At 47.9% G+C, this 23618-nt stretch overlaps 1 protein-coding gene across 1 annotated transcript in view; it reads right to left on the bottom strand.

The window, feature by feature from the left end:
* Nucleotides 1-20958, bottom strand: part of LOC122463784 (IgGFc-binding protein-like) — a 31000-nt gene extending 10042 nt beyond the window's left edge. The window contains exons 1-8 of the mRNA XM_043535579.1: nucleotides 20940-20958; nucleotides 18842-20107; nucleotides 14533-15804; nucleotides 12734-13074; nucleotides 5554-6127; nucleotides 3342-3919; nucleotides 2284-2851; nucleotides 1007-1602 (exon numbers count right to left, since the gene is read on the bottom strand). Of these exons, the coding sequence (XP_043391514.1) occupies nucleotides 1007-1602; nucleotides 2284-2851; nucleotides 3342-3919; nucleotides 5554-6127; nucleotides 12734-13074; nucleotides 14533-15804; nucleotides 18842-20107; nucleotides 20940-20958 (5214 nt within the window). The remainder of the gene's footprint in view (nucleotides 1-1006; nucleotides 1603-2283; nucleotides 2852-3341; nucleotides 3920-5553; nucleotides 6128-12733; nucleotides 13075-14532; nucleotides 15805-18841; nucleotides 20108-20939) is intronic.
* Nucleotides 20959-23618: the final 2660 nt, after the last annotated feature.

Here is a 23618-nt window from a genome sequence, read left to right as displayed (position 1 = left end):
TTTAGTCTGGAGAAGAGAAGACTGAGAGGGGACATGATAACAGTTTTCAAGTACATAAAAGGTTGTTACAAGGAGGAGGGTGAAAATTGTTCTCTTTAATCTCTGAGGATAGGACAAGAAGCAATGGGCTTAAATTGCAGTAAGGGAGGTTTAGGTTGGACATTAAGAAAAACTTCCTAACTCTCAGGGTGGTTAAGCACTAGAATAAATTGCCTAGAGAGGGAATGAAATCTCCAACACTGGAGGTTTTTAAGAACAGCTGGAGCCCCTGACCGTGGAAGCCAGAGGCACCAAGACCCAGACAGATGCCTGGATACCTACCAATGCCCAAGAGGGATCAGAGTCACTGGGAACTGCATGCGTCGAGAAGCCCAGAAACCCAGAGGACACCCTGACTACTGCTCCAAGAGACACTGAAGGAAGTGGCCCAGGGGGGACGAGCTGTAGTCCTTTGGGAAGTCAGCATGTTTCAGTTGGAGCCCCACTGACTCAGGGAACCTGGGCCGGGACCTGGTGGAGGCCGTCCTACCCTGGTACTCCCTCCCCCGCCCCGTCAGATGGTTGCCCATTGGCTCTGGCTGCTAGGCCTCACTGCCCTGTGGATAAGGGCAACCCCACTGGCTCTGGCCACTTGTCCTTACTGCCCTGTGGATAAGGGCAACCCCATTGGCTCTGGCCACAAGGCCTTACCATCCTATGGGTAAGAACAACCCTACCAACTCTGGCCACAAGGCCTTATTGCCCCGCAAGTGAGGGCACCTCTCTGAGTCTGGGCATTGGGTGGCACAGCCCTGAGAGGCATGGCAGTCCTATTGACTCTGGCCATTGAGAGAGAGGGCATCCGTATCAACCCTTCCATCAGGTCTTCTAGCCCTGAAGAGAAGGGCAGCCAAATTCACTCTGACCACTAGGCCACACTGTCCCAGAGGCAAAGACAATTATGTCGACACTAGCCATTTGGCCTTACCCCCATGAGGTAGAAGGCAGGATCTGGAGAAGGCCTTACCATGATGAGCCCCTGTTTGTTCTGCAGCAGGGTGAGTGTGATCCCGTACACCTGAATGGACACCAACGTGGCCATGGAGACATTCCCACTGCCCCAGGGTTCTTTCTTTATGCTGATTGTGAATGGTGTCAAGTGGCTGGCATCGGTGCAGGTCTTGGCCAGGATGTAGGTGCAGGTGCCTTGGAAGTCAAAGGGGACCCCATCGAAAGAGAGGTAGTGAGAATGGCCAAAGGCAGAACAGGTCGCAGATACAAATGGGTGGCATTTCTGGACACCGTCCACCACCCTGCATTGTTCACCAGTGCCGCAGGAGAATGCCTTACACACAACCTCCCCACCAGCCAGACACACGCACTGCTCCTCGCATGAACCGCTCGGGTGGAAGGTCTCCCCGGCCTGGTAGTAAAATCCTCTGTGGAGGCATCCGCACTGGGAAATGGGGACGCAGCTGTCGCCACTGAGAACAAAGCTCTCGTCACACACACAGCCTTCCTTACACTGGGTTGTGCATTGCACTGGGGCATAGAGGTTGCTGCATTGCAGATCGCAGCTGCTGCTGCATAATTCGTAGTGACTGTTCAGGGGACAGGACAGATCTGTAATTAGAACAAAGAATTAGCTCACGTAGCGCATTAGCAATGTGCACAATGAACTATCACGAGAAGATGCAACTTCATTCCAGCTCCTAATATTCTATTTCCTTGGTTTAGTTAAATAATTGAAGGCACCAACTGCAGTCCAGCCCCAGGTTGAAGGACTGGCTGCCTCCAAGAGATCAGATGATGGGATACAGACAATCTCTCTCCAAGGCCTAAGATTCCAGTTTGGGTCTTGGATTCATGGTTTCACTACTAGCTTTTTGTTTTGAATCCAGGTCAGTAGTGGTTAAAATTCATTCCCAACAGATGGCTTGTGTGGGATGAGTTGGTGGGTTCCCAGCCCAGTTCCTAATAGAAAAACGTCACAATTCCAAGCCACCCAGTCCAGGCTCTTATGATGTCCCAGTCTCAGCAGGGAGGCCCGGGACTAGACAGGCCATGAAGTACACTACATCGCTAGACAGTATTTCTCTGGCCCAAGGTACATCACACTGATGGCGCATGTAGTGGGGACAGCTCCAATGGCCACTACCTGTGTTGTACCCATCCTTTGCAGAGAGGACAACTTTAAAAAATGTTCTGCAGAACAGGATAAGCGAGTGTTTTGATCAACATTTACCAGCCAACAAGAATTAACAATCCCCATGGGGCAATCAGTAGTGAACACAGAGGACTCACAGCAGAATTTCGTAGTCCTCCAGGGATGCACTATAGCTCCAGCTTCCTGACATGCCTCAGCATACTCAGCAACAGCATGACAAACGTTACTCTCCCGCCCACTGAGGACGCAATAGCCGTACACGCAGTCTACGAAGTATCCATGGGGGTCCACTTTGCTGTGACATCCTTTGAAAGGGCCACTCTTGTCTAGGATGAGCCCACACTGCCCTCTGCTACCTCGTTGTTGTTTTTCAATAGCCTCTACACTTGCACATGGGGGTATCATTACTGCAGAGCATCCTGGGAGGTCGCCCACCTTCCAGCTCTGGCCAAAGCTGATGGGGTTTGGTGCCAGCGTGCCATCCCTCATAAGCATGTCGTCCTTCCTGTCCGTGTTAAAATTGCCACACAGACCACACACGGCTCCCATGTAGGTAACTGGCAGAGTCACCGTGGTGCGTCCTGACCACCTGGCATAGGTAACGCTGAGGCCAAAGTCTGTCTGGATCACTGTGGCCCAGCCCTTTCTATACATAGTGATTTTCTTATCAAGGTTGAAGGGAAGATTAATCAGGAAACCATTCATCTGTAAAAGCAAGACACATGGGATATGAAAAATCGCTCGCCTGTGGTGGAACCTCTCGCCCCAGCACAGAGCTCTGGCCCATGGCTATAATAATAATCTACCTCTTGAAATCTTTGTCCCATCTGGCCTGCTCTCTCCTCTATGGCCTGCCTGAATCTCTGCTTTCCAGACTAGGAAGGATCCTCCAACCAGACTTTCATTTCCTCTGGCATTGGCTATTGCAGTTCCCTCCTCCGTGTGCTACCTGAGCCCCAGCTCCCGAGGTTCCCACATATGTTGGATGCTATTGACACTTTCTCACACAGACGAAGTGTAACCACGTCACCCCAACCCTCTAGCTTCTCCACTGGCTCCCCATTCACATCAGAATCCAGTTAATATTTGACCTGTTTTTTAAGATCCTTCTATGCTTTTTCTGCAACCGACTTCTGATCACAAAGGCGACTTTCCAGAAATGTTTTAGAGACTAGATGTGATTTCTGAAACTCACCATGATTTTGCCAGGGAATTGATTACTGACCCTGATGTCGGTCTCATAAACCTTGATCTGTACAGGAGTAGTACTGTTCTCCTGGAAATAGACTTCAAAGTCCACCAGTTCCTCTGCCTTCTTGCACAAGGCAGTTAGCTGGTAATGGCAGGTGCCTTGGAAGTTGTATCTCTGTCTATCAAAGGTGGTGTAGTTCAGATTCCGTGTCACAGAGCAGGTGGTGTAGCTGGAGGGGTAACAGCCCCTTATGCCATTCACTAGCCCACACCTCTCTGAATGTTTGCATTTAGCAGCCACGCATTCAACTTGTCTAGTGGCTGCGTTGCACTTGCACCATGTCCCACATGCCTCGTCAACCCAGAAGCTCTCATTGGGGGCATAGGGACGCCCCTCGAACAGGCACCCACAGCTGCTCTTGGGGATGCATTTGCCCTGGCTCAGCACAAAACCATCCTTGCACTGGCAGCTTTCCACACAGGGGTCTTGGCAGCTGCTTGGGGCTGACTGGTCCACACACGTGGCTGGGCAGGCTGTTCCACAGAGCTGGTACTGGCTGTTCTCCAGGGGGCACTCCATGGCTGGGGAGTGAAGGACCCACAGATTTAGCAGCAAACCCTCTCCATGAAAAAGCAGTAATTAAAATATAGAGAAAGGGGCATATCTAATGGGGCACAGAGAGCTCTTCAATCCCACTCACCTCAAGAAGAGTAAATGATGCTTATCACATTGCAGAAGGTGCCTGGCACCTTAAAGGATCAGGCCCATAAAGGGATCATTGACTTAAAATTTGGCATCATCTTATCTCAGACTCCCATGTGTCATCTGTAGATGTTATATATTCACAGTGAGAGCCGTCTTAGAAATACCATAGACAGATACAAGGAGTACTAGTGGCACCTTAGAGACTAACAAATTTATTTGAGCGTAAGCTTTTGTGAGCTACAGCTCACTTCATTGGATGCATTCAGTGGAAAATACAGTGGGGAGATTTATATACATAGAGAACATAAAACAATGGGTGTTACCATACACTTAAGGTGAGCTATTACCAGCCATCACCTTCAGCCCCCAACTAAAACCTCTCCAATGCATCATCAAGGATCTACAACCTATCCTGAAAGACAACCCATCACTCTCACAGATCTTGGGAGACAGGCCACTCCTTGCTTACAGACAGCCCCCCAACCTGAAGCAAATACTGACCAGCAACCACAAACCACACAACAGAATCACTAACCCAGGAACCTATCCTTCCAACAAAGCCCGCTGCCAACTCTGTCCACGTATCTATTCAGGGGACACCATCATAGGGCCTAGTCACATCAGCCACACTATCAGAGGCTCATTCACCTGCACATCTACAAATGTGATATATGCCATCGTGTGCCAGCAATGCTCCTCTGCCATGTACATTGGTCAAACTGGACAGTCTCTACGTAAAAGAATAAACGGACACAAATCAGACGTCAAGAATTATAACATTCAAAACCCAGCTGCAGAACACTTCAATCTCTTTGGTCACTCGATTACAGACCTAAAAGTTGCAATTCTTCAACAAAAAAACTTCAAAAACAGACTCCAACAAGAGACTGCTGAATTGGAATTAATTTGCAAACTGGATACAATTAACTTAGGCTTGAACAATGACTGGGAGTGGATGGGTCATTACACAAAGTAAAACTATTTCCCCATGTTTATTCCCCCCGTCCCGCACCCTCCACTGTTCCTCAGATGTTCTTGTCAACTGCTAGAAATGGCCCACCTTGATTATCACTACAAAAGGTTCCCCCCCCACCCCGCTCTCCTGCTGGTAATAGCTCACCTTAAGTGATCACTCTGGTTACAGTGTGTATGGTAACACCCATTGTTTCATGTTCTCTACGTATATAAATCTCCCCACTGTATTTTCCACTGAATGCATCCAATGAAGTGAGCTGTAGCTCACAAAAGCTTATGCTGAAATAAATTTGTTAGTCTCTAAGTTGCCACTAGTACTCCTTTTCTTTTTGCGAATTCAGACTAACACGGCTGCTACTCTGAAACATAGACAGATAGGCAGAGACACTGTAGGTACAGTACAACCAAGAGTCCTCATATCCCAACCACTGCTCAAAGTACTAGGTCACACTCCCGCCTAAGGAGAAGAATAGAATGTAGGAGTGCTGACCCTCAGACCCGTTTATATAATGTTGGCATTCAAATCTGTACTCACGACATCTGGCCAGCTGCCTCCATTCCCCAATCCTGACCCCCTCCAGCTGGCAGGCATCCGCATAGGCCTTCAGGGCCTCACACAGGGCCTTCCTGTAGCCGTCGTTGTGGCACAGATCATACACGCAGTTGTCCAAGTAGACTGTAGGATCCACCTTGGTGTGGCACTGGCTGAAGGGCCCATCTGAGACCTTGGCTATCAGGCCACACGAGGCCTCTTCCTTGTACTTTCTAGCTATGCTGATGGCACAGGGCCTGCAACCTCCAATGCAATCGTGCCAGCAAAACTGATCCTCATCTTCCACTGCCCAGCTTTGCTCCTGGAGAATGTCACTGGGATCCGGATCCTCGGCTGGGGTCCAGAAGTCATCGGAGGGGTCCCCATTATAGTTGCCACACAGGCCGCACAGGCTGTCGGAGAAGTCATTAGGGACGGTGACCCTCAGGTGGTTGTTCCAGTCATAGGACACCCTGAGGTTGAAGTCGGTGTGGAGGATGAGGGAGGTGCCACTCTGATAGAGCCGAAGGGCCCCACTGTTCAGGGAGATGGGTAAGTGGGCCCTGGTGTTATTCACCTTCATGGTGAGAAAGAAAGGGCAAAGGTCACAATCGATGGCACTAGTCTGTCATTTACATTTCATTCTGTCCTCTGCTCAGATTAGCAATGGGCCCCATCCAAAATTTTCAGTGAATCTGGTCCCAAATCGGAGCTAGAAATAGTTTATAGCATCATGTTGGATAGAACTGGCTGGAGAAAAGTAACTCTTTATGGCGGAGGATTTCAGTATTTCAAAAATTGGTACCGTCCCAATTTAGAATAAATCTAATCAATTGCAAAATTTTCTCTGAAGGGAAACGGAGACCCAGCTCTGAGGCAGTCCTCCTGGCAAGATGCCAAAGAGCCAGGTCAGCAATCTGGGAGAAGGCCAGGTGGGTTTTGGAATTTGCATGGTTTCCATCAGAACATCATTGAAATTGGACCATCTCTTCAAAGCCTTTTGATTGTGACAAATTGGCAACTACTGAATAAAAACGATTTCATTGGGATTTCGAAAGGACTAAGCCTAGGAATTGGTGAGGCCAACCATGGGGGAGGGGGATGGCGCGGGTTAGAGCTGTTAGGGAGCCGCCCCTGTCGGGGAGGGGTCTACCGTATTGCCAATCTCAAGAGATCAAAAATCATGAGTCAGACCCTAAAACTCATGAGATCGGTCCCAAGACATAAAAAGCTTTTTGAAAAAGGACTACACTGTGATTTTCAGACTGTCTTTTGATGTTAGAACTCTCAGTGAGTGTCTGAGACAATTTGTGTTGCCCACTCTCCTAAATTTACAGGGGAAGGGAATTTTGGTCCCTGTTGCAGGAGCTGTCACCCCCACATTTGCCTGTCCCCTGTGCAATAATTAATCCTGTCCCCCAGTTCCCCCTTCTGTTCTCTCTGCACCCATTCCCCACCCACCCCATCAGTTCAGCCACCTCAGTAACCCCCGCATTGCCCACCCTCCATCGGTCCAGGCCCCAGCCCACTCCCCCAGTTCAGCTCCCCATTCTCCCATCAGTACAGCTCCCCTCAGTTCAGCACCCCAGCCCCCACCTCCATCAATCAATCCCCCCTCAGTTCAGTCCCAGCCCCTGCCCCCACCCCATCAGTCCCAGACTCCCACCTGCTCAATTCAGCCCCCCACAGCCTCTCCTCTGCTCCTCCTGGGATTCTTCACACACACACCCCAAGTCCCAGAGAGGCCTGCAATGGGATGGGGGCAGCTCCTGGGGCTCTTCACCCCCATTTGCCCTTTCCCAGGGTGGGTGCTGCAGGGCGGAAGGGCATAGGAGCTGTCCCATCCCGTTGCTCATGGGACAGGGGAAGGGAAGGAGCACAGCCACCCTGGGCAGCTCGGATCTTTGCTCCCCGTCCCCCCTGAATTATAGTGGTGGGTGGAGAGGAGCGCCTTTGCTGGCTACCAGTGGGGCTGGACTTCACCATGGGGCTGGAGCTTCTCATGCCATCACCAGACGAACCCCAGCCCCCGGCAAAACCCTGGCACTTGTGAAAAAGCCACAAGACTGGCAATGCTGGGCCTGTGTCAGCTAGAGCCATTAGGAACCAGCTCCTGTTGGGGAGGGGGCCGCATCCGTTAGAGCCGTTGGGGAACGGCCCCTGTCGGGGAGGGGGCTGTGTTGGACAGAGCCATTAGGGAGCAGCTCCTGCAGGGGAAGGAGCCATGTCAGTTAGAGCCATTAGGGTGCAGCTCCTGTGGGGGAGGGGGCTGCGCTAGTTAAAGGCATTGGGGAGCAGCTTCCGTGAGGAGGGGGCCATGGCATCTGCCTGAGAGGAGGTACACTAAGGGCTGCATTAAGGAGGCTGTGTTGGTGAGTATCTGAGTGTCTGTTGTGGGGACATTTGACAGTTTGACCGTGTGCTTGATTGGTGGTTTGAAAAGTGTGAATTGGGAGTGCTTTGAGCCTTGAGTGGGCCTGACTGTTATAAAAAGCCAGTCAGCTGCGAACCAGCGGAGCAGCGAACAGCAGAGAGGCTAACAGAGGGAGTTTGCCTGGGAGTTCGCCTGGGGAGAGCCCACCGAGGCTTGCGTCTCGCTGGCTTCTCTGAGTAGTTACTACAACTCCTGAGGAAGCTCGTAGAAGGAAGGTAATATGGATGGGGAGTGTTCAGCTGTTGTGACCTGCACTGGATGTGCCATATTTGTCTTTCTTCCACAGGACAGAAGCGACTTTGTCTGTAAAAAGTGCAAGCTGGTCTCCATATTGGAAGAGAAGGTTCAAGGTCTGGAGCAACAGGTATCGACCCTACATTGCAAAATAGAAACTGAAGATTTCCTGGACAGACGTCAGGATATGCTTCTACGGGCACAATGTTCTGAAGATTCAGAGCAGGCTGCGCAGTGGGGACAGGAGGACGGTGAAGAAATTTGGCATCATGTGACCTCCAGAAGAAGAAAGGGGAGCGTCCATGTACCAGCAGCGCAGATCCAGGTATGTAACCGTTTTCATGTTCTCTCCACAGGTACTAAGGCGGAGAGTGGACTAGATGATACATCTGAGGGAAGGGAACAGAAGAAGACTCCGCCGATTGGAAGGCATGAGATGCACTGTCCTAGGGATGGGGGTTTCACGACCACCGCTCCCAAGAGAAGGAGGTGGGTGGTGGTGGTCAGGGACTCTCTCCTCAGGGGGACTGAGTCATCTATCTGCCGCCCTGACTGGGAAAACCAAGAAGTCTGCTGCTTGTCAGGAGCTAGAATTCATGATGTGACGGAGAGACTGCCAAGACTCATCAAGCCCTCGGATCGCTACCCCTTCCTGCTTCTCCACGTGGGCACCAATGATACTGCCAAGAATGACCTTGAGCGGATCACTGCAGACTACATGGCTCTGGGAAGAAGGATAAAGGAGTTTGAGGAGCAAGTGGTCTTCTCGTCCATCCTCCCCGTGGAAGGAAAAGGCCTGGGAAGAGACCGTCTAATCGTGGAAGTCAACGAATGGCTATGCAGGTGGTGTCGGAGAGAAGGCTTTGGATTCTTTGACCATGGGATGATGTTCCAAGAAGGAGGAGTGCTAGGCAGAGACAGGCTCCACCTAACGAAGAGAGGGAAGAGCATCTTTGCAAGCAGGCTGGCTAACCTAGTGAGGAGGGCTTTAAACTAGGTTCACCGGGGGAAGGAGACCAAAGCCCTGAGGTAAGTCGGGAAGTGGGATACCAGGAGGAAGCATGAGCAGGAGCGCGCCAGAGGGCAGGGCTCCTGCCTCATACTGAGAAAGAGGGACGATCAGTGAGTTATCTCAAGTGCCTATATACAAATGCAAGAAGCCTGGGAAACAAGCAGGGAGAACTGGAAGTCCTGGCACAGTCAAGGAATTATGTGATTGGAATAACAGAGACGTGGTGGGATAACTCACATGACTGGAGTACTGTCATGGATGGATATAAGGTGTTCAGGAAGGACAGGCAGGGCAGAAAAGGTTGGGGAGTTGCATTGTATGTAAGGGAGCAGTATGACTGCTCAGAGCTCCAGTGTGAAACTGCAGAAAAACCTGAGAGTCTCTGGATTAAGTTTAGAAGTGTGAGAAACAAGGGTGATGTGGTGGGAGTCTGCTATAGACCACTGGACCAGGGGGATGAGGTGGACCAGGCATTCTTCCGGCAACTCACGGAAGTTACTAGATTGCAGGCCCTGGTTCTCATGGGAGACTTCAATCACCCTGATATCTGCTGGGAGAGCAATACAGCAGTGCACAGACAATCCAGGAAGTTTTTGGAAAGTGTAGGGGACAATTTCCTGGTGCAAGTGCTGCAGGAACCAACTAGGAGCAGAGCTCTTCTTGACCTGCTGCTCACAAACCGGGAAGAATTAGTAGGGGAAGCAAAAGTAGATGGGAACCTAGGAGGCAGTGACCATGAGATGGTCGAGTTCAGGATCCTAACACAGGGAAGAAAGGAGAGCAGCAGAATACAGACCCTGGACTTCAGAAAAGCAGACTTTGACTCCCTCCGGGAACTGATGGGCAGGATCCCCTGGGAGAATAACATGAGGGGGAAAGGAGTCCAGGAGAGTTGGCTGTATTTTAAAGAATCCTTGTTGAGGTTACAGGGACAAACCATCCCGATGTGTAGAAAGAATAGTAAATATGGCAGGCGACCAGCTTGGCTTAACAGTGAAATCCTTGCTGATCTTAAATACAAAAAAGAAGCTTACAAGAAGTGGAAGATTGGACAAATGACCAGGGAAGAGTATAAAAATATTGCTCGGGCATGCAGGAGTGAAATCAGGAAGGCCAAATCACACCTGGAGGTGCAGCTAGCAAGAGATGTTAAGAGTAACAAGAAGAGTTTCTTGAGGTATGTTAGCAACAAGAAGAAAGCTAATGTACTCAATGCTTTTTTTGCCTCTGTCTTCACGAACAAGGTCAGCTCCCAGACTTACTGCACTGGGCAGCACAACATGGGGAGGAGGTGACCAGCCCTCTGTGGAGAAAGAAGTGGTTCGGGACTATTTAGAAAAGCTGGATGAGCACAAGTCCATGGGGCCGGATGCACTGCATCCGAGTGCTAAAGGAGTTGGCGGATGTGATTGCAGAGCCGTTGGCCATTATCTCTGAAAACTCATGGCGATCGGGGGAAGTCCTGGACGACTGGAAAAAGGCTAATGTAGTGCCCATCTTTGAAAAAGGGAAGAAGGAGGATCCTGGGAACTACAGGCCAGTCAGCCTCACCTCAGTACTTGGAAAAATCATGGAGCAGGTCCTCAAGGAATCAATTCTGAAGCACTTAGAGGAGAGGAAAGTGATCAGAAACAGTCAGCGTGGATTCACCAACGGCAAGTCATGCCTGACTAATCTAATTGCCTTCTATGATGAGATAACTGGCTCTGTGGATGAGGGGAAAGCAGTGGACGTGATGTTCCTTGACTTTAGCAAAGTTTTTGACATGGTCTCCCACAGTATTCTTACCAGCAAGTTAAAGAAAATATGGGCTAGATGAATGCACTATAAGGTGGATAGAAAGTTGGCTAGATTGTTGGGCTCAATGGGTAGTGATCAATGGCTCCATGTCTAGTTGGCAGCCGGTATCAAATGGAGTACCGCAAGGGTCGGTCCTGGGGCCGGGTTTGTTCAATATCTTCATAAATGATCTTGAGGATGGTGTGGCTTGCACCCTCAGCAAGTTTGCAGATGACACTAAACTGGGAGGAGAGGTAGATATGCTGGAGGGTAGGGATAGGATACAGAGGGCCCTAGACAAATTGGAGGATTGGGCCAAAAGAAATCTGAGGAGGTTCAACAAGGACAAGTGCAGAGTCCTGCACTTCGGACGGAAGAATCTCATGCACCGCTACAGACTAGGGACCGAATGGCTCGGCAGCAGTTCTGCAGAAAAGGACCTAGCGGTTACAGTGGACGAGAAGCTGGATATGAGTCAACAGTGTGCCCTTGTTGCCCAAGAAGGCCAATTGCATTTTGGGATGTATATGTAGGGGCATTGCCAGCAGATCGAGGGACGTGATCATTCCCCTCTATTCGACATTGGTGAGGCCTCATCTGGAGTACTGTGTCCAGTTTTGGGCCCCACACTACAAGAAGGATGTGGAAAAATTGGAAAGAGTCCAGCGGAGGGCAACAAAAATGATTAGGGGACTGGAACACATGACTTATGAGGAGAGGCTGAGGGAACTGGGATTGTTTAGTCTGCGGAAGAGAAGAATGAGGGGGGATTTGATAGCTTCTTTCAACTACCTGAAAGGGGGTTCCAAAGAGGATGGATCTAGACTGTTCTCAGTGGTAGCAGATGACAGAACGAGGAGTAATGGTCTCAAGTTGCAGTGGGGGAGGTTTAGGTTGGATATTAGGAAAAACTTTTTCACTCGGAGGGTGGTGAAGCACTGGAATGCGTTACCTAGGGAGGTGGTGGAATCTCCTTCCTTCGAAGTTTTTAAGGTCAGGATTGACAAGGCCTGCCTGGGATGATTTAGTTGGGGATTGGTCCTGCTTTGAGCAGGGGGTTGGACTAGATGACCTCCTGAGGTCCCTTCCAACCCTGATATTCTATGATTCTATGTCAGTTAGAGCCGTTAGGAGCAGCACTTGAGGGGCAAGAGGTCTCAAGGAGATGTCTAGAATGTTCTGGGGCACCTGAGGCACCTCAGTTAGAGCAGGCTCTGTAAAGCAGAGTCCCTGACCTGTCTAGATGTAACTCAGTTTCCCCATATCTTAGAGATGAGTCAACATCCTTCTGGATCCAGGAGTGGGAATTCTCCTCAGGTGGGGTCTCAGAGGGATCCCTGTTACATTAGAAATTACCAGGATGGACTCAGCGGAGCTGGGATTTGCACACAATAGCTGGGGTACTGGCCCTGCTCCTGCATGATGCGCAAAGGGAGACATAATGCCCAAAGTCCTCAGGTCTACAATTTATCTGGACTAGTACAGCAGATCCCGTGTGCTTCTGACAGAGCAGACAGCTCCCCACACCGAGTCACCCACTCCTCTCCCCTCAGTACGGCACCTTGAGGTGCCATACTGAGGAATTGGGCTCAGTGCAACTCTGAGGAGACAGCGCCCCCTACTGACTCTCCTCCACACACCACTCCCTGCCACACAGCACCTGCTAGCGCCACACTGGGAAATTGTGTGTAGCAGCAGGGTGGAGATGTGCGCCCAGCACTCACCCTCACAAAGCCGACTTCTGCCCTGGCCACTGTGATGGTAATTCCATCCACCTGGATGGTCACCAACCCAATGTATGAAACCTGCATGTTCCCCCTGTTCCCACTCTCAGCCGTGATGTCAAAGGAGTGCGGGCCACATTCACACCCACAGGTCTTGGCCACGGTGTAGGTGCAGGTGCCATGGATGTCATACAGTCGGCCGTCGAAGGTGTGGTAATGCAAGTAACCCGCAGCCCAGCACGTGGCCGCAGAAACTGGCAAACACTCTGGCTGCCCATCTATCATCTTACAAACTGTTCCTTGCTCGCAGAGGCCCACACTGCAGGATGGCGTCGGAATATCTAGCCGGAAAGACAATTGAAAGACAAGAAACACCAGACTAATCAGTTATATTGAAAAGCAGAGAAGGGCTGAGGGACAGTGGAAAAAATTGGAATTAAATTGAGTCTCAACAAAATCCCACAGCCTGTCTGTGAAACGGTCGAGATGATCGATCATTCTTTCCTTTCCTTTTTTTAAATTAGTCATGGTTATTAGGGTAGTGCCTAAGGCCCAACCGAGAATGGGACCCCACTGTGCTAGGTGCTGCACAAACCCAGAGCAGCAGATGGTCCCTGCCCCAAAGGGCTTACAATTGAAATAGACAAGACAGACACTGGGTGGGGAACGAGGGATAATGTACAAGCAGAGTAAACAAGAGTATGTCAGTGCCATGATTTTTATTATTGATATTAATTATTATTTTATTTGAGTGGGTTTACATAGGAGGGATCAGCTGTATGAAAAGTGAAGAGAAAGCGATGAGGGGGACAGGGCTGGGATGAAGAGGGTAAGAGGGGTAGTTGTGGAGTGAAGATGCAATCTATCTGTCCCTCACAATCCCCTCTATACTGCCTATCTATCCCCACATCCTCCCTCTAAATCTATTTATCTATTCCCCACCACACATCTATCTATCCCCCACACCTATCTATCTAAATATAAAGTGTCCCCTCTATAGCTATCTGTCCATCTGTCCCCCCACATCACTTACTATATCTTTCTGTCACCCCCTTCCTACCTATCCATCAATATCTATCTGCCAACTGCCTTTATATCTGTCTATCCATCTATCACCTACCACACCCTCTATACTGATCTATCAACACACAAACATCTATCTAGTCCCATACATATGCCCTTTGCACCATTCATAGAATCATAGAATTGTAGGACTGGAAGGGACCTTGAGAGGTCTTCTAGTCCAGCCCCCGGCACTCAAGACAGGACTACGTATTAACTAGACCATCCCTCACGGGTGGCACAAAGGAAACAGAAACCTCTGACTAGTCCCCTGCTGGGAAATCACTGGCATGGGTGGGACAATAGCAGGCATACATCCAGCAGAACAAGTTCCTACATCTCTGTCCCCGCAACACCCAATGCAGATGGTGGAGCAGAGAGGAGCATGTCATGGGCAGCACAGAGCAGGCAAGGAGAGTGCCTGGGATGTGATGGGCTCTGACAGTGCTCAGCTGACTTATGACACGTAGGGGACCACAGTCAGTGGGCTCAATTTAGAGCAGCCCCCAGGCTACACCCAAGGAGAAGATCTCGGAGTGTGATCAGCTCCCTGTCAGCTGCCCATCCTGTTCTGCTGGGCACACCTGAAGCTCAACAGCGCCGAGACTCTGACCCAACAAGTCTTTCCATCTTTCAAGCTGAGATTCTGTAATATTATGGGTTGGGGTTTAAGGCTAAATAAAGGTGGCAAGAGAGTGAGAAGTGGGAAAAGACATAACAAAAACTACTTTACTTACTGCTTGCACCAATAGCTGGTGAGCCATACCCAGATTTGGATGCAATCCCAATGCTCAGAAGCCCAAAAGGAGATATGGGGTGCTCCATGGTTTCTCTCTTAAACCCTTTGCCAAGGTTGTATTCAGCCCAAGAGAACCCTGTGCCTGGAATTGGCCTCCATGCAATGTTTTCCAAGGGTTCCTTATCAATGGTGATGCCACCAGATTCTGATGTTTTGGCTGTTATCATTGCGTAGTTCTCAAACCGGTCCTGTCCATGGATGTTATAGGTCTGGCAATAGCCAGAGACATCTGGGATCATCAGGAAGAAGGGATCGTACACGATTTTCCCTTTGCTTCCACCAGCACAGAAGAAGGCGACTTGGACCCCAGCACTAGCAGAGATGTACAAGGGACTAGGGAATTTGACTTCAAATGTCACAACCTGCCCAGCAACCAGGTCCTTAGAGGCTCTCGCCCTCCCAGACTGATAATCAATGTGAGTGTATTGGGAAGCAGCCACATACACCAGGTCAAATTTGGGCTGGAAGGATAAGGGCGGTACAATGAATGTGGTGCCCCAGCCAGACACCGGCAGGAGCTGCTCACTCACGTAGTCACATTTGGTGTGCTTTGCAACACATACGTGTCCGCTATAGACGGCCACGGGATTCTGGGACACGATCCTGGTGCCAGATAAGTCATCACGGCTTTGCAGCTGGACGGCCTGGTAAGCTCCAAGTGGGATGACCAGTTTTGTCCCTGCTCTGTAGTTTTCTTCTTGGAAAGTGACAGCCCCTTTGAGGTAAACTTCAACAATGGTGGGATCCTTCCAGGCTACTACAGCAAATTGCTTATCAAGACCATCTGGCTTCCCCAGTGGAGTCACCACATAGTACTCTGTCCCGAGCCTCTGCACAGGGTACACTACAGTGGTATCAGCTGTATAGGTCTTATAGTTCAGAGCGAGGATGGAGATCTCATGATCAGCCCGGATGATGACCGTGTGGTCAAATTTGTTGCTTCCAGCCAGCTCCACAAACACTGGGATCATCACAGATACTGTCTGTTCGGGATTTGCAGTGATAGTGACCAAAAACTCTGCTTTATTTACTGAGATGGTGACAAACGTCCCAGGGATGTAGCCAGTGATGAATAACTTGAAATCTTTACTGCCATAACGTGGTAAGTGATTCTGCATGAAGACTGTGATAAATTCTGTCCCTTGGGGGCCTGAGCAAGAGGTACGGGGAAGATCTGGAGGTTGAATAGTAGGGGCAGCACTAGAAATGCCTACGTAGAGGAGACAAATACAAAAGAGCATCACAAACCAGGACAGCAACATTTTATGAGACCTGCTCTTCTCGTTTGGTGCCAGCCTTCTAGGACTGATAACAAGGAGCACAGACACAGGAATGGGAGTCGGGGCTCCTGGCTTCTAACACTGGCTCTGGGAGTGAATGTCATTGGTACATTTTACAAGGCCAACTGTACCTCCATCTCTTCCTCTCGTCTCTCATATTCACCCCCCCGATGAATATGAGACCTAGTGCTGTCTGCACGGGGACTTAGGTCAGCTTACCTATGAGACTCAGGAGTGAGGATTTTTCACATCCCTGACTCACGTAGTTAAACTGGCCTGACTCTCTAGCATAGACCAGGCCTGGGAGTGTCTTACCTTTTGTCTCAGGGTCCATCCACATTTCTCCTAAGAAGTGCATTTCCCCCAACCTCAACTGATTTTCCAGGGCAGCCAAACTTCAGCCGAGTCTACACACAGTGGTTGTCCCAGTATAATTATTTTGGTTACGGAGGTGACTTTATACAAATAGAGTTATATGCATATAATCCCTGTTTGGAGCCAATTATACTTATATAAAGATGCCTAAGGTCCTGTCTACATGAGAAAGTTTTACCAATTGTACAAGTATTATTTTACTGGTGTAACCCGCCAGTGTGGACACCTGTATTCCAAAATAAGTGTCTTCTTTCAGTTTCATTTACACTCCTTCCCAAGCGACATTAGATAATCCAAAAAAGGACACTCTATAAGGCCATGTCTACACTACAGATTTCAGCCTGCATAGCTGTGTTAGTCAGGAGTAGGAAGAGGTGTCATACTTGACGAATATAGCTATGCCAGAAAAAGCCTCTCGTGTAAATACAGTTTATGCCAACAAAACTGCACTTTTGCTGGTACAGGCTATTTCACGTGGGCCAGATTTACACTACTATGGTTGGTCTACACTAGAAAATTAGATTGACCCAGCTATGTCTCTCAGGGGTATGAAAAATCCACACCCCTGAGCAACATACTTAAGCCAACCTAAGTCCCTGTGTTGACAGCGCTAGGTTGATAACAGTGGGAGAACCCCTCCCATTGCTGTCGATCTACACTGTGCCACTGTTGTGTTTTAAGTGTAGACATAGCTGAGTGTAGTGTGGAGATCAGAGTTTAAAGTGTAGAGTTTTGCTGGCATAAGTGTATCAGCTTGAAGTGTACAAAAATCACACCCCTAATTGATCTAGCGATGCCAGCAAAAACCCCGATGTAGACACACCTTGTACTGGCAAGACTCCTTTTGCCTGAATAGCTTATGTTGCTCAGGAAGGTGGTTTAACTAAACCAACAAAAGAACTCCTTTTGCCAATATAAGCGGCATCACCACTAGGGGGTTTGCCAGTCTGGCTGTACTGGCAAAACTGCACCGGAAAAGCTTTTGTTGTCCAGTAGCCCGAAGGCTAGTCTGCAACAAGCTATGCTGGCAAAAGCACTGTTTTGTTGGTATAATCCGGGTCCATCCTCGGAGTTCTTCACTAGTATAGCACATTGGTACAGCTATACCAGCAAAGTGCCCCTAGTGTAGACATTACCTAAGAGTGTCCATTCAGGGGATTATATTGGTATAACTTTATTGGTTTATATTCAAACCTCAGGTTATACCTAAAAATCCTGTGTAGACAAATCCTGATGCTAGTAAAGCTTATTTTTTGCCCAGATACTTACACTAGTACAGCCCTTTGTGTGCGTCCCTGTTATAGCTGTAAAAAGTTGCTTCAGACCCGTATAGCGTATTCCCTTTCCTGTATAGAAATAGCGGAATACCACAGGCCAGAAATATCCACCCAATAATTTCTGCATCATGTGGCATCTTGTGGACGCCCTTAACTCTGCCCCCTTCGTAGATTGGTCATTGAATCTTTTGATGATGAATGTACACTCCAGAATACCACTTTTCATCCAAGCCCTGGTCTACACACAGATTTTGTACTGATATAACAATGTTGGTTAGGGCTCTTATGCCAATTTGTCATACCAACCCCTAACGTGGACACAGTTCTTTCAACGTGAAGGTGTCTTACTCCTCGTCTACACTACAAAGTTTTGCCAGCATAGCTGTCAGTTAGAAGTGTGCAAAAAAAATCGTACCACTTAGCCGACCTATGCTAACAAAACGCCTGGTGTAGATTTACAACTATGCCAATAGAGTGGTGCTTCTGTTTGCATAGCTAATGTTATTCAGAAAAGTGGTAAAGCAGATCTCTTTCTGCTGCGTTACCACTAGGGGGCTCTTCCAACACAGCTTTACTCGTCAAGGCGCTGTAATGTAGACAAGTTTATACACTTATTCCCTGTCCCTGACAAGACACTAGGATAAGCACCTTTACGCAGGGAGGGATAGCTCAGTGGTTTGAGCATTTGTTCTGCTAAACCCAGGGTTGTGAGTTCAATCCTTGAGGGGGCCATTTAGGGATCTGGGGCAAAAATTGGGGATTGGTCCTGCTTTGAGTAGGGGGTTGGACTAGATGACCTCCTGAGGTCCCTTCCAACCCTGATATTCTATGATACTGTATCTGCACTAGGGAGGTTGTGTTTCTTTAGGTATAGCAGTATAAAGTGGTACAACCAGTTTGGGCAATCTAGGTGAATGGTTGGGGCTACTGTCTGGGTGGTTCGGTCCATATCCTTTTAATGATTCTTATTTGTGATCCTTATTGATGTATCTCCATGGCAGAGAAGAGGGACCAGTTCCCTCCTGCTTCACAGGGAATTTGTTTACCAGACACCCCCTGCAGGTTCAAAATACACTTGGAGCGGAGGACAGAGAAATCATATTTCAGTTACGTATCAAAATATACATTTGGTATCTATTTTTTAGCGATCTCGTGCTCAGAGCATGAGGACTGAGAGGCAGGTCACCTGGGTTCTGTCCTTTGACGCTGAGTGGGAGTGTTGTCCAATGGAGGGGTTGGGAAGGAAGGGAACAGGGAAAGATGGTGGAAGGGAGGCTGGGAGGGTGAGAAAGACTATCAAATATATTGTACTTACCACCAATAGCTGCTGAGCCATATCCAGCCTTGTCTGTAATCCCAACACTCAGGACACCAAATGGGGAGCTGGGGTTCTCTATGGTGTGGTTGCTAAACCCACTTCTCAAGTTGTATGTAGTCCAAGAATATGCTGTGCCTGGAATAGGCCTCCACAGAGTAACACGTAGTGGTTCCACATCAATAGTAACAGCAGCAGTCTCGGCCGTCTTGGCTACAATCACGGCATAGTTCTCAAACAGGTCCTGTCCATGGATGTTGTAGGTCTGGCAATAGCCAGAGACATCTGGGATCATCAGGAAGAAGGGATCGTACACGATTTTCCCTTTGCTCCCACCAGTGCAGAAGAAGGCAACTTGGATCCCAGCACTAGCAGAGATGTACAAGGGGTTAGAGATTTTAATTTCAAATGTCACAACTTGCCCAGCAACCAGGTTCCTTCTGGATTTCTCCCTCCCAGACTGATAATCAATGCGAGTGTGTTGGGAAGCAGCCACATACACCAGGTCAAATTTGGGCTGGAAGGATAAGGGCGGTACAATGAACGAGGTGCCCCAGACAGACACCGGCAGGAGCTGCTCACTCACGTAATCACATTTGGTGTGCTTTGCAACACATACGTGTCCGCTATAGACAGCAACAGGATTCTGGGACATGATCCTGGTGCCAGATAAGTCATCACGGCTTTGCAGCTGGACGGCCTGGTAAGCTCCAAGTGGGATGACCAGTTTTGTCCCTGCTCTGTAGTTTTCTCCTTGGAAAGTGACAGCCCCTTTGAGGTAAACTTCAACAATGGTGGGATCCTTCCAGGCTACTACAGCAAATTGCTTGTCGAGACCATCTCGGTTCCCCACTGGAGTCACCACGTAGTACTCTGTCCCAAGCCTCTGCACAGGGTACACTACAGTGGTATCAGCAGTATAGGTCTTATAGTTCAGAGAGAGGATGGCGATCTGATGGTCAGCCCGGACGATGACTGTGTGGTCAAATATGTTGCTTCCTGCCAGCTCCACAAATTCTGGGATTTGTATCCATTTTGTCTCTCCCAGATTTGCCCGGATATTGAACCTAACACCTGCTTTGTTCACGGAAATGGTGACCAATGTCCCAGGAGTGTAGCCAGTGATGAACAACCGGAAGTCTTTACCGCCATAACGTGGTAAGTGGTTCTGCATGAAGACTGTGATAAATTCTGTCCCTTGGGGGCCTGAGCAAGAGGGATTTGGAATTTCTACAGATGAAAGTGCGATGGAGATATTAGCAACACCTGTAGAGACAGAAAGACGGAGGAGATAGGCATAAAACCCTTTCCCAATTCTGTCCCAGCTTATGAGACACTCCCAGCTTATGAGACACCCTGTTTTTATTCAGTATCAATTTTATGATGGAGACTTTATTACGGCAGTATTCCAACCCTAAACATGCAAAAATCCTGAGACATCTGCCAAAAAATCATGAGATTTGGCTTCAAATCCTTAGTTGGTTTGTTTTTAAATAATTTTATGTGCTCTGTTTCTCTGCCTCCTGTTTTCTGAACCTGAGATCTCACTTTTTCCACTGTTTTATTCACAACCACTTTTTTTAAATGGAACCTGAGATTCTCCTATAATTCATTGATTTCAGTACATAAAAACATAAGAACGGCCATACTGGATCAGACCAAAGGTCCATCCAGCCCAGTATCCTGTCTACTGACAGTGGCCAGTGGCAGGTGCCCCAGAGGGAGTGAACCTAACAGGTAATGATCAAGTGATCTCTCTCCTGCCATCCATCTCCACCCTCTGACAGACAGAGGCTAGGGACACCATTCCTTAACCACCCTGGTAAATAGCCATTAATGGACAGTAGCTGGGTCTTAAGAAACCTGTCAAATACCCTTCTGCATGGGTGTGTCAATAGGGGCTAGAGCGGGTTGAAAATGAAACAATCTGACTCTTGGATATTTCCATGACTAAAAGTATCACATTCTCTCTGCCCTATTCAGTCCATTAACATTGTTCTTTTTCCTGAGTATTCAGATGACTGCCTCGCGTTCATGAGTATGTTCACAAATTTCCAATGTCTCACAAAGTTGAGTAGAATAAGAGTGGCCTTGGTACCCAGTAAGACTGGGTACATGTCACCTCAGGAAGGGATGCTGAGGTAAAGTTTCTTGACACCTTAAATGACTGCTTCTTGGAGCAGCTAGTCCTGGAACCCACAAGAGGAGAGGCAATTCTTGATTTACTCCTAAATGGAGCACAGGATCAGGTTCAAGGGGTGAATATAGCTGGACCACTTGGTAATAGTGACCATAATATAATTAAATTTAACATCTCTGTGGTGGGGAAAACTCCACAGCAGCCCAACACTGTAGCATTTAATTTCAGAAAGGGAAACTACACAAAAATGAGGAGGTTAGTGAAACAGAAATTAAAGGGTACAGCGCCAAAAATGAAATCCCTGCAAGCTGTGTGGAAACTTTTTAAAGACATCATAATAGAGGCTCAACTTAAATGCACCTCAGAGACTAAACAATTTATTTGAGCATAAGCTTTCGTGAGCCACAAGTCCTCCTTTTCTTTTCGCGAATACAGACTAACACGGCTGCTACTCTGAAACCTATCAACTTAAATGTTTACCCCAATTTAAAAAACATAGAGAACCAAAAAAGAGCCACCATGGTTAAACAACAAAGTAAAAGAAGCCGTGAGAGGCAAAAAGGCATCCTTTAAAAAGTGGAAGATGAATCCTAATGAGGAAAATAGAAAAGAGCATAAACTCTGGCAAATGAAGTGTAAAAATATAACTAGAAAGACCAAAAAAGAATTTGAAGAACAGCTAGCCAAAGACTCAAAAAGTAATAGTAACATTTTTTAAAATACATCAGAAGCAGAAAGCCGGCTAAACCACCAGTGGGGCCACTGGACGATCGAGATGCTAAAAGAGCATTCAAAGACGATAAGGCCATTGCAGAGAAACTAAATGAATTCTTTGCATCGCTCTTCACTGTTGAGGATGTGAGGGAGATTCCCAAACCTGAGCCATTCTTTTTGGGTGACAGATCTGAGGAACTGTCCCAAATTGAGGTGTCATTAGAGGAGGAGGTTTTGGAACAAATTGATAAACTAAACAGTAATAAGTCTCCGGGATGGTATTCACCCAAGAGTTCTGAAGGAACTCAGATGTGAAATCGCAGTACTTCTAACTGTCATCTGTAACCTATCATTTAAATCAGCTTCTGTACCAAATGACTGGAGGATAGCTAATGTGAGGCCAATTTTTAAAAAGGGCTCCAGAGGTGACCCTGGCAACTACAGGCCAGTAAGCCTCACTTCAGTACCGGGCAAACTCGTTGAAACTATTGTAAAGAACAAAATTGTCAGACACATAGATGAACATAATTTGCTGGGAAATAGTCAACATGGTTTTTGTAAAGGGAAATCATGCCTCACCAATCTGCTAGAATTCTTTGAGAGGGTCAACAAGCATGCGGACAAAGGAGATCCAGTGGATATAGTGTATTTTAGATTTTCAGAAAGCCTTTGACAAGGTCCCTCACCAAAGGCTCTTAAGCAAAATGAACATTCATGGGATAAGAGGGAAGGTCCTCTCATGGATTGGTAACTGGTTAAAAGATGGGAAGCAAAGGGTAGGAATAAATGGTCAGTTTTCAGAATGGAGAGAGGTAAATAGTGGTGTCCCCCAGGGATCTGTACTGGCCTCAGTCCTATTTAACATATTCATAAACGATCTGGAAAAAGGGATAAACAGTGAGGTGGCAAAATTTGCAGATGATACAAAACTACTCAAGAGAGTTAAGTCCCAGGCAGACTGTGAAAAGCTACAAAAGGATCTCACAAAACTGGGTGACTGGGCGACTGGGCAACAAAATGGCAGATGAAATTTAATGTTGATAAATGCAAAGTAATGCACATTGGAAAACATGATCCTAACTCTACATATATAACGATGGGGTCTAAATTAGCTGTTACCACTCAGGAAAGAGATCTTGGAGTCATTGTGGACAGTTCTCTGAAATCATCCACTCAATGTGCAGCGGCAGTCAAAAAAGTGAACAGAATATTGGGAATCATCAAGAAAGGGATAGATAATAAGACAGAAAATAACATATTGCCTCTATATAAATCCATGGTATGCCCACACCTTGAATACTGTGTGCAGATGTGGTTCCCCCATCTCAAAAAAGATATATTGTAATTGGAAAAGGTTCAGAAAAGGGCAACAAAAATGATTAAGGGTATAGAATGGCTTCCTTATGAGGAGAGATTACTAAGACTGGGACTTTTCAGCTTGGAAAAGAGACGACTAAGGGGGGGATATGATAGAGGTCTATAAAATCATGAGTGGTATAGACAAAGTAAATAAGGAAGTGTTATTTACTCCTTCTCATAATACAAGAACAAGGGGCCATCAAATGAAATTAATAGGTAGCAGGTTTAAAACAAACACAAGAAAGTATTTTTTCCCGTCAACCTCTGGAACTCCTTGCCAGAAAGTGTTGTGAAAGCCAATACTATAACGGGGTTCAAACGGGAGCTAGATAGATTCCTGGAAGATAGGTCCATCAATGGCTATTAGCCAGGATGGGCAGGAATGGTGTCCCTAGCCTCTGTTTGCTAGAAGCTGGGATTGGGTGACAGGGCATGGATCACTTGATGATAACCTGTCTGTTCATTCCCTTTGGGGCACCTGCCATTGGCCACTGTCAGAGGACAGGATACTGGCTTGATGGACTGCTAGTGTAACCCACACATCTCCTGGGTGTGGTGTTCTGT

The sequence above is a fragment of the Chelonia mydas genome, chromosome 24, assembly GCF_015237465.2.
Source record: "Chelonia mydas isolate rCheMyd1 chromosome 24, rCheMyd1.pri.v2, whole genome shotgun sequence".
Classification (NCBI taxonomy): domain Eukaryota; kingdom Metazoa; phylum Chordata; order Testudines; family Cheloniidae; genus Chelonia; species Chelonia mydas.
Note: the sequence above shows the minus strand (reverse complement) of the source record. Positions and strands in the feature narration are given on the sequence as shown.